At 41.7% G+C, this 15,803-nt stretch overlaps 1 protein-coding gene across 3 annotated transcripts in view; it reads left to right on the top strand.

Annotated features, from left to right (window-relative positions):
* ICA1L (islet cell autoantigen 1 like) overlaps nt 1-15,803 on the top strand; it is a 62,298-nt gene that overhangs the window by 24,859 nt on the left and 21,636 nt on the right. For 2 of the 3 annotated variants that reach the window (XM_045032561.1, XM_045032562.1), the window contains exons 4-7: nt 4,221-4,293; nt 6,020-6,143; nt 12,756-12,954; nt 14,154-14,279. In XM_045032561.1, the coding sequence (XP_044888496.1) occupies nt 4,221-4,293; nt 6,020-6,143; nt 12,756-12,954; nt 14,154-14,279 (522 nt within the window). Of the gene's footprint in view, nt 1-3,496; nt 3,594-4,220; nt 4,294-6,019; nt 6,144-12,755; nt 12,955-14,153; nt 14,280-15,803 lie in introns of all 3 variants that reach the window. The other variant, XM_045032563.1, reaches the window with a different exon arrangement.

The raw sequence follows: 15,803 nt of genomic DNA, 5'->3' as shown, positions 1-15,803 counted from the left end.
CTTCCCACCCTCTCCATTTAGCAAAATCCCTCCACTCATTCAGTCCAAATTTCCTGAGTCGGTTCACAACATGCTTTTGTCTTAGGTGGGGGACTTCTGATTAACTTATCCTGACAGTTATGTCAACTGAAAGATGCCTTTACACCCAGTCTCAAAGAGGTTTGTGATCCAGTCAGTCCCAAGTACCTCTCAGCATAACAATATTTTCGTTAGCACTTTTACATTTCAGCAGGTACCATGTTCTTATTTCATTATTTTTGGACAGACACCATCAGTGCCCAATCTGTTTAGCGATTTGGGAATTTGCTGGCTGCCTACTTTTATACTCTGGACTGAACAGAGTGCGGTCTCTGTCTTTGCACTGCACAAAACATTTCCCGTTTCTTAGATCAAGAGATCAGTGGTCCTCTTGATGTAGCTACAAGATTTATAAGCAAATTAAATAATTGCCCTCTTGCTGATAGGAACACAAAGTAAAACTATTAACCTGCCTCCAGCAGTGGACAGTTATTTTTTAACAAGGTTACAATAGAATAAGAGGATGAGAAAATCAGAAGGAATCCTAGATCTAAACTCCACTGAGCCAGATTCTGACTTCATTTAGACAATTGTAAATCTGGAGTAATTCTATTAAAAACAATGGTGCCATTCAGTCAGCTCTAGCAAAATCAATGGTGTTAATCCAGATTTACATGGCAGTAATTGAAATCCAGATCTAACTCACTGATTGTATGACTTGAGGTAATTAATTTGACCTCCTACAGCCTTAATCAATCTAGTTTAAAATTGATAAGACTTAGAATCCCTTTGAAAAAATCAGATGATGTGTTATTAAAAAAGCCTTCTCTTGGAGGAAAGAAATTACAAAATGATTTCTCTGTAGTAACTTGAATTTTTAGAAAAAATATGGTCAATTCTCCTCTTCTAATCCAGTCTATCCAAGCAAGGAAATCAGAGCAACAGATGTCTTATTAAGAAAAATAGTCTGAGATGTAGATGCCAGCCATTTTAAGCAATCTCTAATCTGCTACAAATTAAATGTCCAAATCCTGTTTTTTGCGTGCTAAATGGAGGCATTAATTTTTGCAAGGAAAGCCTCTTACAACCCAGACATTTCTCTACTATCCATTCTTCTGAATTTCTGGAGCATCTCCAGACCTTTGCTTAGATGTAAGACACAACAATAACATTTGTGGTATGAAAGCTATTTGACTGCAATATGAACTATTGAAATAAGTGAGTTTCAAATTACAGTCATTAACTTTTATCCACATCATTTCAGTAGCCTTTCCTTTACTACATAGGTTCTCTCATGAAGGATAATCTTTGGTTAAAACAGATCTCCTTAATACATAAAAACAGAAGAATTTTTAGGTTATCACTGTCTATTCTTTCAAGCATGCATCATAATAATGCAACAAACTGGAAAAAACACCATTTTTCAAACATTTGTGAAGCTTCATTTAAAACATCTTGACACACGCTTGTAGCTAGTCAATTTCTTTAGCTAGTCTGACCATCGCTAAGGCAATGTTTTAGTCCCAGGTATTTTTAGTAAAAGTCATGGACAGGTCAAAGGCAGTAAACAAAAATTCATGGCCCATGACCGTTCCATGATTTGTACTATATTCCCCTAACTAAAACTTGGGCTGGGGTCTGTGGGTTTTCTAGGGGAGCAGTCCAGGGGTGGTGCTGGTGCTGCGGGGGGCAAGTGGCACACAGCCTAGGATCCCCACTGGTGCTGGGGAAGGGGGGGGGAGAGCAGGTGGCAGCATGCAGCTCAGGACCGCTACTAGTGCTGGGGAGGGGGAGGGTTGACTGGGCTGGCAGGCTCCCTACTCGGCTCCGACAGCATATCCCTGCAGCTCCAAGGGAGAAGAAATGCCAGGGAGCTCCCTGTACTGCCCCTGCCACGAACTCTGGCTCTGCAGCTCCCATTGGCCAGGAACCGCAGCCAATGGGAGCTACGAGGGCAGCGCCTGTGGGTGCAGGCAGCGCGCGGCTGCAGAGTCCCCTGGCCCCTCCATCTAGGAGCTGCAGGGTCATGCCGGCCACTTCCATGGAGCCCCCCAAGTAAGTGCCACCCTGCACCCCAACCCTGAGCCCCCTCCTACACCCAAAGTGCCCCAGCAGTGGCCGATGTGGCTGGCTCCAGGGGATGCCTGATCTGTTCGAGCAGCCCTGGAGCCAGCTGCACTGGCTGCTGCAGAAGTCATAGAGATCATAGAAAGTCATGGAATCCGTGACAGCCATGCAGCCTTAACCAGGGGCGGCTCCAGGCCCCAGCATGCCAAGCGCGTGCTTGGGGCGGCATGCCGTGGAGGGCGCTCTGCCGGTCGCCGGGAGGGCAGCAGGCAGGGTGCCTTCGGCAGCATGCCTGCGGAGGGTCCGCTGGTCCCGCAGCTCCACTGAAGCCGCGGGACCAGCGGACCCTCCTCAGGCACGCCTGCGGGAGGTCCATCGGAGCCGCGGGACTGGCGACCGGCACAGCGCCCCCCGCGGCATGACGCCGTGCTTGGGGCGGCGAAATGTCTAGAGCCACCCCTGGCCTTAACCATCACCTTCCACATTTCCTTAATCTCTGATCTCCTGTTACAAGCTTTTGATAGTGCTCTTTTAGGTCTATTATAGAGGCTTTAAGAGGGAAATGGAAACTATCACCGATGGCTGGAAGTGGTATTGCAGCAGCCCTGCCTCAATTTACCCAGTATTTTCTCTGACTCATTCTAGCTGTCTGGCCAAGCCATCTGACAGAGTCCAATCTTTTTGAGGCCTCAGAGTCTGTCACTTAAAGTCTACAGAACATAGCAAAACAACCAAATCTTCAGCCCAACCAGGCTTGGCTATTAGCCTCCTCCTTTGCAGGCTAACCCCAGCCGCAATAAACTGTCCAAACCCCAGTTCCTGGGCTTCAACCTCGCTGCCTAGAGGCTGGCATACTCTCCCTTTACCTAGGCTTTCAGGCAGGCTGTAGTCCCTGACTGGCACCTGTCTTCAGCTAGGCCATAGGACAATCTGTCTCCTCAATTTTCCCCACTGCTGGGCTTCCTTCCTCTTAAATCCAACCCTACACAGATGTAGCAGGGTGGGGCTAACAGAACAGGGCTGACTGTCCCAAGCCTTTTACCCTTAAAAGGGGCATGCCACTCTGTTACAGAAATATTTTACTCCTTGCTGCAGTAGTACCATCTTGACATTTAGCTTCCTGAGTATTTGCTACCCTCTCTTCTCACAAGGAAAAGATCTGAACTGTCTAAAAAGAAACAAATCTCGGCCAGTCTCCCTGGCATCTTATGGGTGACTGGCCATCAGTTCAAGCTTCCCCTCTAAGCCCTCACCACCTATCACGGGTATTACAACTTATCACTTCAGTATTCCTATATTCCCACATATATAACCAAAAATTGTTTATCGTGTTATGGCATTTGAGTTGCTACTTCAAGCAGTGGCACTTGCTTTTGACAAACATCCATTCATGCTTGCATTCATCCTGCAGATGTCCCTGCTACTGATTTTTTCCACCATCAAAAGAATTACTAAACATCTGGAGAATGGATGGTGACTGGAAAGAAAATACAGATGATGCTGTAATGGTAATAGTTGTAAATATCTTGGTTTTCAACCACTAGGAGGGCCCCATATAGTCCCCAGCATGGAAATAGCCATGGAATCTATATTTTGCTGTCCAAGTACTTATCTGTCTGAGATGGTACACACATACGTGGGGTGGCCAGCCCCTCCCACTGCTGTGACTACATGGTAGCTTGAGCAGAGCTAGTGGAGATATATCTCCTTGAGCTGGAAATTCCACTTCCAGCTTGAAGTGCAGACATACCCTGTACAAGTAACCTTCATTTCTTGTGTGTGTCTATCCTGATTATATTGAGTAAGTTTGTTTGCAGGTCAAGTACAACCCTGGTGTAAGGAGGTGCAAGATCCTTTGACTTCATTGCATTTGCTTATGCTAGAGATGAATTTGGGCCATAGGCTTTGGATAGATTCTGCCTAGAAGAATATTTGCCAATGGAAGTCATACATATGATTATCTCAATTGAAACAGACAAGTGATTTCTAAAAGAATCTCTCTAGCTTTAAATTTCTTTTACTGGTAAACTTGCTCAATCCTAGGCCGTAGAATGTTATATACTAAGCAGACATTTTCTTATTTATATTCACATTACTATTTCCATAGACTAATGTACTAACTCTTCTTTTCCAAGGTTTTTCACTCCATTCAGACAAGCTGTATAGATCTTCTAAAGACTATTGAGAAATACCAGCAGAGACTCAATGGTATGCAATAACATATGTATTTTAATTTGGTGTAATAACGACTACTTTTTTTTTAAAAATATTTTGAATTTAAATCCATTGTTAAAACCAGATAACTGTTTAACCTAAAACAACCTTCTGGCATATTTGAAACAGTTTTTAATTTCTGGAAAATGTCACTATTTTAGTGTAAACCCTGAGTGCCAGATTTGGGATTTCTTGATAGACTACATTAATGCTACCTATATTTGTACTAAAGGCAGAAAATGAAGAATGCCGTTATATGGCTAATTCAACTAGTTCTAGTAGCCCTAATCCCTTATCATTGAACTAAGGGAAGCCATTATAATTATTAGAAAACATGACCAGTGGTTTATATAAAACTTAATTTTAGTTTCCCTAAATTTTCAGAAAAGCTGCTCCCTGTTTATGAAAATAAATGATTTTAAATAAAATTGGGAGTTTTTCCAGCTTAAATTATGGCACAGTGTAACGGGTTGGGACTCACCACCTGGCGCCTCCTGCTGGTGACTCCGGGAATTAGCTCTGTCTAGTGGAGCACCCCCTCCTGGTGGTGTCCCGTCCGTCATTCTGCCCTCTGTTGCTATCTCGGGACCCGCGTTGCTGCCTGCTCAGTGGTGTCCTCTTTGAGGCCACTGCCCTCCGGCAGTGCCCCTTAGTCCATCTGCACCCCCTTCCAGGGGTCGATGATCAGCAGTCCTACACCCCAGCCACTATGTCCAACCGCCCTTTGAGTCCAATCCCTCTTGTCAGGGATCTGGCGTAGTATAATGGCCACTCCCTACGGCCAATGGCTGGGTGTACTGCAAGGGAGGTGGGGGGGGACCCAGGCCTGCCCTCTACTCTGGGTCCCAGCCCAGGGACCCTCTGGCAGCAGCCTCGCTGTCCTCCTTCTCTCCCCTCGTCTGTCTGCTTCCCTGGGCTGCTTCCCCTACGGCCCCTTGCACCCATTAAGCCCTTCCTTTCAGGGCCTGGCAGGCTACAGACTCAAGCTCCCTAGCCTCCCCGAGCCTGGCCAGCACTGCGCTGTCCCTGGTGCTAGTCTCCACCCTTGGAGACTGACCTTCCCCTGTCGAAGGCCTGGTACCGACTGACTGCTCCTTTCCTGGGCAGCCTTTATATGTGGGTGAGCCTGGCCCTGATTGGCTCCCTCCAATCTGGGCCCTGATTGGCTCCCCATAAGCCCTTTTCTGATTGGCTCCCTGTCTGCGCAAGCGGCCTGGCCTGCTGCAGCCCACTCTCACAGGGAGTGGGGTAGTCTGCCCCACTACACACAGTATTATCTCTATAAAGTTCTACAGATAGTATAAGTAACAAAGGATAACAAAAGTAAGCAGACAAGGATCACCTCTTAAAGTACATCCTTAATGAATCAGAGTTCAATTAAAAGTACTTTTAAATGTAGTAACAAATTACCATAAACAACAAGAAACTAATAATGAAAGTCTTTTGTGTAGCATGCCTCTATATTCTTTATCTGTGTCTCCTACCAAAGGGAGTCTCAGATGCCCAACTATCCCACATGAAAAAAAGTACTTGAGAAGTCTGATTTGGACATTTGCATGTTTTACTTTCAGACGTATTCCTTCTTTCCCTCCTCTCCCACCAATACATACCATATCCAACTGTAAATGCTGTCAAAATCTAAAGAACTTTTTATGCATGTTATCAATTTGAACAATAATGTGCTAGTTTATTTATATTGTGCAATTATTTCCTTTTATAGTTATGTCTGAGGCGGAAAATGAGCTAGGGCTCCTTTTAAAGGTTCAAGGAGAGCAAGATGCTACTAAAGCTGGCAAAATGATGGAAGCCACTGGAAAGATCCTCTGTTCTTCTGCTCAACAAAGGTTTTCAATTATTTTATGTAGTCTTCCTTCAAGTTACATTTGATGCTATTAATATAAAGTTATGTACATGAAATAATGCACCTGTTTGGTGCTTTAAGATTCGGAGGTTAGATCCATGGAAAGCAAATACAATTGTATGTAAAACAAATAGACTATAATAGAAGAAATATATACAGAAAATACAAATAATCAAGAAGTACAGACAGTAAGATCAGTGTAATTTGAATTGCAAATATAAATATAGACTTGAACTGAACTTACAAAAAAAAGCATATTGCTGCAAAAAAAATACTGGGCCAAATTCTGCAGTCTACACTGTGGGGTAAATTAAATGTCATGCGTAAATTGATCAAAAAACATAAGTGGGTGCAAATGATAAAGTAGTATAGCTTGCACCAATATACTAAATATGTGTAACACTGAGAAGGGGCAGCAGGAAAATTGCAGTAGGGAACAGATCAGCATCTCCCCTATGCAGTTACACCATACTATTAGCTGGTTTTCCTGCTGTATTCCCTTGTTTGTGCCTTTGGTGTGGAAGTTACTCATTTTAATCTCTGCTGAGATCTGTATTCTGCCAACCTTATTCATGTCAGGGTAGTACCTTACTATGTAAGCAGTCCCACTGCAATTATTACCTATTATGACTAAGGGTGGCAGAATCAGGCCTGATGAACTTCTCTTGCAAATTAGACTACCATATCATTTACACCAGTTTTCTGATTAATATACAGCATAAAAGTTAGCCAGAGACTTATATGAGTGTTGCATTTATTTACACCATGGCTGCATTTTACCCAATATCTTCAAGTTCACAAAGGAAAAACAATCTGATGTATAGAAGGAAGTAATATTTCTCTTTAAAACTGATTTCTTTGCTATCTCTGCCTCGAAAAGGGTACTTCGGTTATTGAAAAGAGGTTCTTTAATAAGGGCATTCAAAATAGGTTTCACTGCTGTTTGAAACAAAGATAGAAGTGTCACAGAACATTTTAATTAGTATGGGGTGTGTTAGTTTATCTTAAATAGGGTGCTCCTTCAGAAAACTGAGCATGAGACACTGGTATATCAAAACCTATTTTCAATTTGAAAGGATTCTGCAGAATTGGTAATATGGACGTGTGACTTGGGGTCAGGAAACCTGGATTTCAATCCCAGGTCTGTCAATGATCTGATGAGTAATCTTGGACAAATTACTTCATATATTTGCCTCAGTTTTCCCCAGGTGTAAAATGGAGATGATAATACTTACCCTCCTCTAAAGTGCATTGAAGAGTTATATGTAAATTCTAAATTTTAACCTATGTTTAAGAAAAAATTGTAAAGTAAAGCATACCAAAATTTAGCAAGTTAAGGTTACCCAGACAACCTTAATTATGCCACTTTTGTCTTTGCATCATAATACATTCTTTTGTTAGTTAATGATCACATACTGTTATTTCCACTATAAATATGACTAATTCAGAGCACAGGTTGGATGAAGGCCAGTGGATTAAATATGTATTTTTAATCATGCTTCATTCACTATATAAAGTCTACTCTGTCCATGGAGGTCCCAGATGTGCTCTCAGGCTTTATCTAGATTAGGAATTAAAATAGATTAGCACACATTCAGTCTAGTGCAGACAAGGCAAACTGCCTTTAACACAGGCTCAGCTGGTCGAATTGAAGCCTGGGCTCCCCCCAGGTTTAACTTGACCAGTTTAGCATGTGTTAAAGGCAGCGTGCCTTATCTACAGCAGACTTTCAAGGTGTTTTATATATGCTAACACAGGCTAACATCACACCTTCAATTCTAGTCTAGAAAATGCCTCAGTTACACAAGTGTAAAGTGACTGATAGTTGCAAACAATTTGGCTCTCAGCACCTCTCATTGATTGTCTTACCTTGCCTCATTCACTATTCACCATTCAGCTTACACATCAAATGCAGCAGGGGACCTGTAGAAATAAATATAACTGAACAAGAAAGTGAATTTCACCTCTTCAAAAACAAAACAACTTGGGGCGTGGGGAAAAAATTCAGTTCAAATTGGGACAAATCAAAACCTCAATTTCTTGTGGAAATCAAATTCTGGAATATTTTGTTTCTGAAATGAAATATGCTTCTGGGTCTGTAAAGGAGTGTGGAGCCTGAAAACCCTGGCCTCCACTGCTCCATGACTGCCCCCATCCCAGGAAACCTGTCAAGAATCTGAGAGCCTTGGAACTTGGCCTTGATATTTTCAGGCTGCTGAGGAGCCAGACACCTGGAACCCCTTGGAGCCTGAGCAGCTACTAGGCAGACTGATGATGAGCCAGGAGCTCAGAAAGCTCTGGCTAATTTCCTTTGAAAGATTAGTTGAGCCTGGAAAGCCCTGGGCAATTTCCTTTGAAACCTGCAGAACATTTTGCTTTTCACAAATTGGCATTTTCCAGCAAATAAATATTCTATTGGAAAATTTCAAACCAGGTTTAGAAATAATAGCATGTGATTGTGTAAGACTATCATAAGTCATATGAATGTGGGGCAAAGTTAATTAACTTTTTGAGTTCTTCACCTTACATATTAAGTCCTGATACCGTGAACACTTGTACAGGTGCTTAACTTTATACACAGGAAGACTCACATTTAACTTTGTATGCAGAAAATTAATCAGGATCATGGTCTTCAATTTCTTTTAATGCAGTTTTTTTCTTGGAGTTTCCTAGGGTTTTAAAAAAATTAAATGATGAAGTTAATTTCCAAAATGTAGAATTATTTGCCAGACAGTGCTATGAGGCAAGGCTGAAGCCCTTCAAAGACTGTATGGGACAAGGCAAGGATCCTCCTTAACCCTGCCTCAATGATAACACACTTGTGCATTGGAGGAGATAATTTTTCCACAAATTTTTAATGTGTTGATCTAAAATTTCACTCTGTTCTTTTGTGCATACGTGTGCAGTGGTAATAGAATGTTGGGATATTAATGATAACCATCTCCTACTCAAGTATCAGAGGGGTAGCCATGTTAGTCTGGATCTGTAAAAAGCAACAAAGAGTCCTGTGGCACCTTAGACTAACAGATGTATTGGAGCATAAGCTTTCATGGGTGAATACCCACTTTGTCAGACCCACAAAAGCTCACCCACGAAAGCTTATGCTCCAATACGTCTGTTAGTTTATAAGATGCCACAGGACTCTGTTGCTTTTTACATCTTCTACTATAATTTTTAAAGTTACAGTACCTTCATGATAAATTTTTAAAACCTTAGAGCTTGTCAAAATATTTGTATCGGACCACCAAAAAGCGTCAGTAAGTCCAATTAGGTATTACCGCTGTACCAAATGTTGTTTCTATTGCCTCCTGCTGAGGTGAGAACTGTAATGTGTGTGTTTGTATACATTAAACACAAAAAAATACCTAAAAATACATCATCAAGGTTGCAAAATCAACCACTCAAAAGTTAAGAAATGCCAGAATTAAGGTTGCCTTTACAACCTTAATTTGGTCCCCTTGCATGTAGGCATTATGATACAGTCTTTAAGTACATAACATCTCTTTTTTCCCACAGGACCCTGCTTCATCCAGTGCAGAGAATGAATGGTGCTCACTCAATGAGCAGCTATTCAAAATTTTGTTTTATCCTCATTGTTCAATGTGTGGCCCCAGGCCTTACGTACTCCATGCTATTCAAACCCTGCTCTGAAGTCAGAAGTATTAATTTCTTCATGGGCTTGTCTATGGCATGCATTATTATAGTATCTGAGTGCTTCACAAATACCAATTTGTTTTCACAAGATCCCTGTGAGATGAATGGATACTGTACTCATTTTACAGATGAGGAACTGAGGCACAGAGAGATTAAGGTCAAAAGTATCCACTAATTTTAGGTGGCAGATTTGTGACACCTGAGACCTGATTTTTCAGATTACATAGCATTATATAGCACTTCCTATGATCAAAGCACATTTGATATTGACTTCAGTTGCAGCTGTGGATGCTTAGCACTTGTGCATTTCATACCCAGCAACACACAATTGGTGACCACCTATGAAAAAACTAGTTTAACTTACTTGCCTAACATCACATACAAACACTGGTGGAGGCAGAGATAGAATCCAGTTCTGCCAGGCAGCATTCAACTGCCTTAATCATGAAACCATTCATTTCTTCCTGAAATCCCCTGCCTCATTCACTACACATTTTCCAACTCCTGGAGCAAATGAAGCAGGGGTTGTACAGACAACAGCCTTCTTCACTACACAACCCTGATTTATCCCCAGAGCAAGTCCATCCTATGCAGTGAATCAAGCAGGATTCCTGTGGGAAAAAATAGTATGTGATTATGTAATTAAAGACTGTATCATAATACATATGCACAAGGGAGCCCAAAGTAGCTTTTGTTTAATTTCTTACGTTTTTAAAAAAGTGAACCGAAAAAATAGAAATTCCATCATATAGCATCATATTGGCATCCACAGAGGATGGGTTGGAAAATTTAAATTCTTTTGCAGGGTTGGAAAATTTAAATTCTCCACACAGACCTCTGCCAGTTGAGCTAACAGAGTAACTGATAGTGAAAATAGGTTGTCATCCTCTATATGGACCTGGACTAGAGAGGGATGGGGGAGGTTTAAAAGAAACATAAGGCAGTACTTCTTCACACAATGCAAAGTCAACCCATAGATCTCGTTGCCCGGGGATGTTGTGAAGGCCAAAAGTATAACTGGGTTCAAAAAAGAATTAGATAAGTTCATGGAGGATAAATCCATCAATGGCTATTAGCCAAGATGGTCAGGGACACAACCCCATGCACTGGGTATCCCTAAAATTCTGATTGCTAGAAAGTGGGACTGGATGATGGGGGATGGATCACTTGATAAATTGCCCTGTTCTGTTCATTCCTTCTGAAGCATCTGGCACCGCCGGCTGTCAAAAGACAGGTACTGGACAAGATGGACCATTGGACTGACTCAGCATGGCCATTCTTATGCTCACCAGAATTCTTATTACATGGGCAAAACAACTTATTTTTCCCTTGCTTCATACTCGGAAATGGCTGAACTGTTTTGGCTGAAACTTTCCAAAAAAATTCAGCTTAAGGAATAGACCTGGCATAGGAAATTTGAATGGTTACAGTGTTACAAATTTATAAGCAACTGAAAATGTGGTCGTATAATAGGAAGCATTGGGCAGCCTTGATAATAGGTGGGTTTGTCACACATTTTATGCCAAAGGCATATTTTTTCTCCCATACTCTTTTCTCAAAAAAATGGTTCAACTGTTTTGTTCTCCCAAGGTTTGGTAAAGGTAATAATTGGAGATATACCAATCTCCTAGAACTGGAAGGGACCTTGAAAGGTCATCGAGTCCAGCCCCCTGCCTTCACTAGCAGGACCAATTTTTGCCCCAAATCCCTAAGTGGCCTCGTCAAGGATTGAACTCACAACCCTGGGTTTAGCAGGCTAATGCTCAAACCACTGAGCTATCCCTCCTAAGCAGAGACCAAACCAAGCAAGTTTCAGCCTGACCTCTGAGAGTTTGGCAAGTTTCAGCTGAAAAAGGGCCTTTAGAACAGAGTTGCTTAGGCAGTGTTAAACCGTAACCGTTATGCAGTCAAGTTATAAAATGCCCACTTTCAGCCAGCTAGGGGTAGAAGACATTTTTAACAGTACTGCTGCTAGTGTGCAGAAACATACACATGATATCAGGACCAGAACCTTCACCTGCTTGTCTAGTATGTGATGCCAAGAGCACAACATTACTCATTACTATTGTATGATATTTTAATTCCATTTGTGTTCTGAAACCTGGGAATTCCAAATGAATACTACATGAATGCATCCTTTCTGGTCCTGGCGGCTTGCTACATTTCTTTTAAGTTATGTATGACCATTCTCTTTTACGAATGTTGGCATTTGTAGCGTTTGACCACTTTAGGTATGAGTACACTGCAGCCACACGTGAATGGCAGCTTGTGTAGATGTACTCTTGCTAGCTTTTTCTATCTAGCTCACTAAATATAGAACTGAGGATGTAGCAGTGTGGGCTTCAGCACAGGCTACACAAGTGGGTATGTATTCGGGAGGGTCAGACGGGTATGTACAGCTAGAGCAGGGGTAATCTATTTTTTGTCAAGGTCCAAATTTCTTGGTTAAGGTATAGTCAAGGTCCGGACCCTAGAGAGAATAATACAAAGATAACAACAATGATAATAATAAGTAAATAAAAAGATTTCGTAGTCTGTTCAAAAACATCTGGTGGTCCAGATTTGGCCGATGGTCCAGCTGTTGACTACCCCTGAGCTACAGCATGGCTTGCATGTGTACCTCTACATAAACTGCAAATTACACTTGTGGCTGTAGTGTAGTCATGTACCCTAGGTCTTATCCTGCAAAATGGCAAGCTCCATTCATTTCAGAGGGCATCTAGCAGGAGGTGGTCAGCACCTTTCAGAGTCAGGCCCTTTGAGGTGTTTTCTACATGCAAGAAAGCGTTCACCACAACATATAGTCACACATTCACAAAAATTGTAGCTGGTCTCCTACTGGAATGTACTGTTTGTTTCCTCTCAGCTCTCCCCCACAACCTAATATGTATTTGCATTTGGCATATAACCTATTCTACTTGTTCCTTTCTTTTACCTCCAGGGTAGCCCTTTGTACCCCCTTGTCTCGCCTTGGGCAGGAACTGGCAACATTCAGTCACAGGGCTGTGTCTGATACCTTGTTAACTATTGATCGTATGGAGCAGGCCCGCATAGAATACAGAGGGGCCTTGCTGTGGATGAAGGATGTGTCCCAAGAACTGGATCCTGACACCTGCAAGCAAATGGAGAAATTCAGAAAAGTATTTATTTCCTTCTTGTTGCTAGCAATGAGTGCAACTGAACGTGGTTTAGTTGCAAGTGTCGACAAGGACAAACCATGTACAGTACCATTTCAGCTGTGGGGAGCCTAGCAGCTGCACCGACTCCAGGCACAGAGCTCACAGCTGGGTGTGTCTGGCCACCACAGCTTTATCTTTTATACTAGGATGCACCAGTAGGATGTTTTTAGTTTTCATTATAATATAGAGGTTCCATTTTGGTTAAGAACCCTCCTCCCACAGGGGTAACAGAAGACAGATCACCTCTCTTGACAAGCAAAGCAGCTTGCCTCATCATCTCCCCCAATTCCTGTTGGTGGTGGTGTAACTGCTGCCACTGCATAAGTTACTGGAGCTGATGTTGCTTCTCTTGTTTCTGTTGCTGTTCCTTTTACCACTTCATCAGGTTCTTCTGCTCCATGTTGTTAGTGTACACATATTATCCCTCTTGCTTTAAAATCCCTGACACTACATGTAAGCTGCTGAGGTAAGTCAGAAAAAATAAAACTGAAATTTTTTTTTATTGATTATTGAAGCAGAAGAAGGTGCTTATCAGCAAAAATCAGAGTATGTTACCATAAGCAAAAAATATACATCATAAAGATTTCCCAACTCAGGTGTAGCGCCTTGCCTTCCTCATTCTAGCCTCCCTGCAACTATTCTTTTAGCACTTTCCCTGACCAAAGAGAAGGGTGAAGGGACGTCACACTACTTACTTACTAACAGATACTGCCCCTATATGCAGTCACAAGACCAGATTGTAGTGTATGCCTGCAAGTGGGCAATTAAAGGTGCTGTGGATTTCTGAATTTCCTGAGTGTTTATCTGAATGTTACATCAACTTTAACATTGCTTTCTTGCATATAAACAGGATGTGTTTTCATTTTGGCAGTGAAGAGACCATAATTAGCAGCTAATTTCTAAAATTTTTTACATTTGATTATAAATTCTTTAGGTCAGGGACAATCTCTACATTATGTGTGCATGTGTAATACCTATAACAATGGGGCCTACAAATTACTCCTACAGATTGCCATGCAATCTTGAGTTTATAGATTCTCCAGGATGAGACTGCTATACATACTAGCACTGTGAAACATTTTCAGGGGTTCTTTTCTGCAAACACACACATATCTACAATCTCCTTTTGCTATTATATATTTCAACTTTCATGGTTCTAGGTGCAGATGCAAGTGAAAAATACCAAAGCCCAGTTTGACAAGTTGAAAATGGATGTCTGTCAGAAGGTGGATCTACTTGGAGCTAGTCGCTGCAATATGTTGTCGCATTTCCTTGCTATCTATCAGGTATCCATGTTAGCTTTACAGAATGCCTTGTACTGGATATTTGAAGGAAATCTAACTTTTTAATATAATGTGGGAGAATGAAGTTGTTAAACCAGGGCACGAAAGTGTACAAGATCTTATAAGCAGCAATGCATTGGTGATGGCATCCTCTTCTGATATTTACAGGACATAGTTGATGGCCGATATCTCCATTGTGAAGGAAGCATTTGAATACACACACTGATTAATTTATAAATATTGCAATGACATTTTGAAATACATAGCAAACTTGTACAGACAATGCTCCTTCCTCTGGGATTTCTTGGAAGAATTTCTATTTTAATAAGAGGCTGTGTTGTATCCCAGGTTTAGAGAGTCAATGCATGAAGTTAAATTGCCATGAAGCTGAAGCAATGCTATGGTGGATCAGGCTCAGTAAGTTTGTGATCCATCCAACTTAAGAGTGTCCATTTTCCTCATTTCAATGCTTTTTGAATTTTAGCACATCTGGAGAAAACTCCAGAATGAGCTGAAAATAGGAGAGAAGGGAATGGAAACTAGAAATATGTATTGAAGAAAGGCATTTAGGTGGAAACATATATACACTATAGAAAGATGGGAGTCTTAGTTCTAATTAACGGGACTTCTTTTGAAGGCAAATGTTGCCATTGATGTTATATAGCCATTTTCTCACTTTGTCCCTAAAGTTACTGTAACACAGTCTCCACAGATTCAGCTATCAAAACAGAGCCTCTAACCAAAGAGCTTGTGCTTCCATGCAAGGCCTAACTGAGCAGAAGTACGTGCCCGGATTCTGTTGCTCAGCTGTGTTTATTTTCTGCCACCTGCAGTGCTTCTGATATTCTCAGAACTCCCAAGCCGAATTCTCCATCCTGCTTTCCTACCTGAAGTGAACCCCAAAGGCTTTGCTCATCATTCGTCATGAGAACAGCTCTTAAAGCCTTCTGGATGGATTACAATGGCCCCTGGACAAGAGAACTCAGCTATAAGAACGAACCTGATCCCTGAAATAAACTGAACCCAAACAATTTTTTCCTTGTTTGGATAAATCTTCCCCCATCCAATATAAATCTTTTTCACTGCTACTCTCCCCCTAACTCTGCAGGCTGAAAAATCAGCGAGTCTCAAGTCACTCCTGTCCATGTTTCACAAGTAAGCGTGCTTCTGGCAGGAACCCTCAAAATAGAGAAACTTGCACATTTTTGGGCTTCTTGTTAAGAGGAGACTATCCATATTTATATATATTTTCATTCTTGTTGAAATAAAAAAATGGCAGAAGGGGTTTTACAAAATTGTTCCAAAAGATATCGTGGACAGAGAGAAATCCTCCTTTCCAATCTTTCTCTCAACAGAAGAGTCTGTGCTCCTTCACACTAGTGAACTTTTCTGTTTTCTCTCTGTCCTGTCCTCTCCACAGCAATATCTGGAAGAAAAGACTGTAGTTTCAGAAGCAATTCTTCCCTCTGTGGAACATACAAAGTCCTATGAACAGATGGCTGGGAGGATAGAGTTACACGTTTCCAT

This window comes from Mauremys mutica, chromosome 10 (assembly GCF_020497125.1).
Source record: "Mauremys mutica isolate MM-2020 ecotype Southern chromosome 10, ASM2049712v1, whole genome shotgun sequence".
NCBI lineage: Eukaryota > Metazoa > Chordata > Testudines > Geoemydidae > Mauremys > Mauremys mutica.
This window is presented reverse-complemented; position numbering and strand designations above follow the sequence as displayed.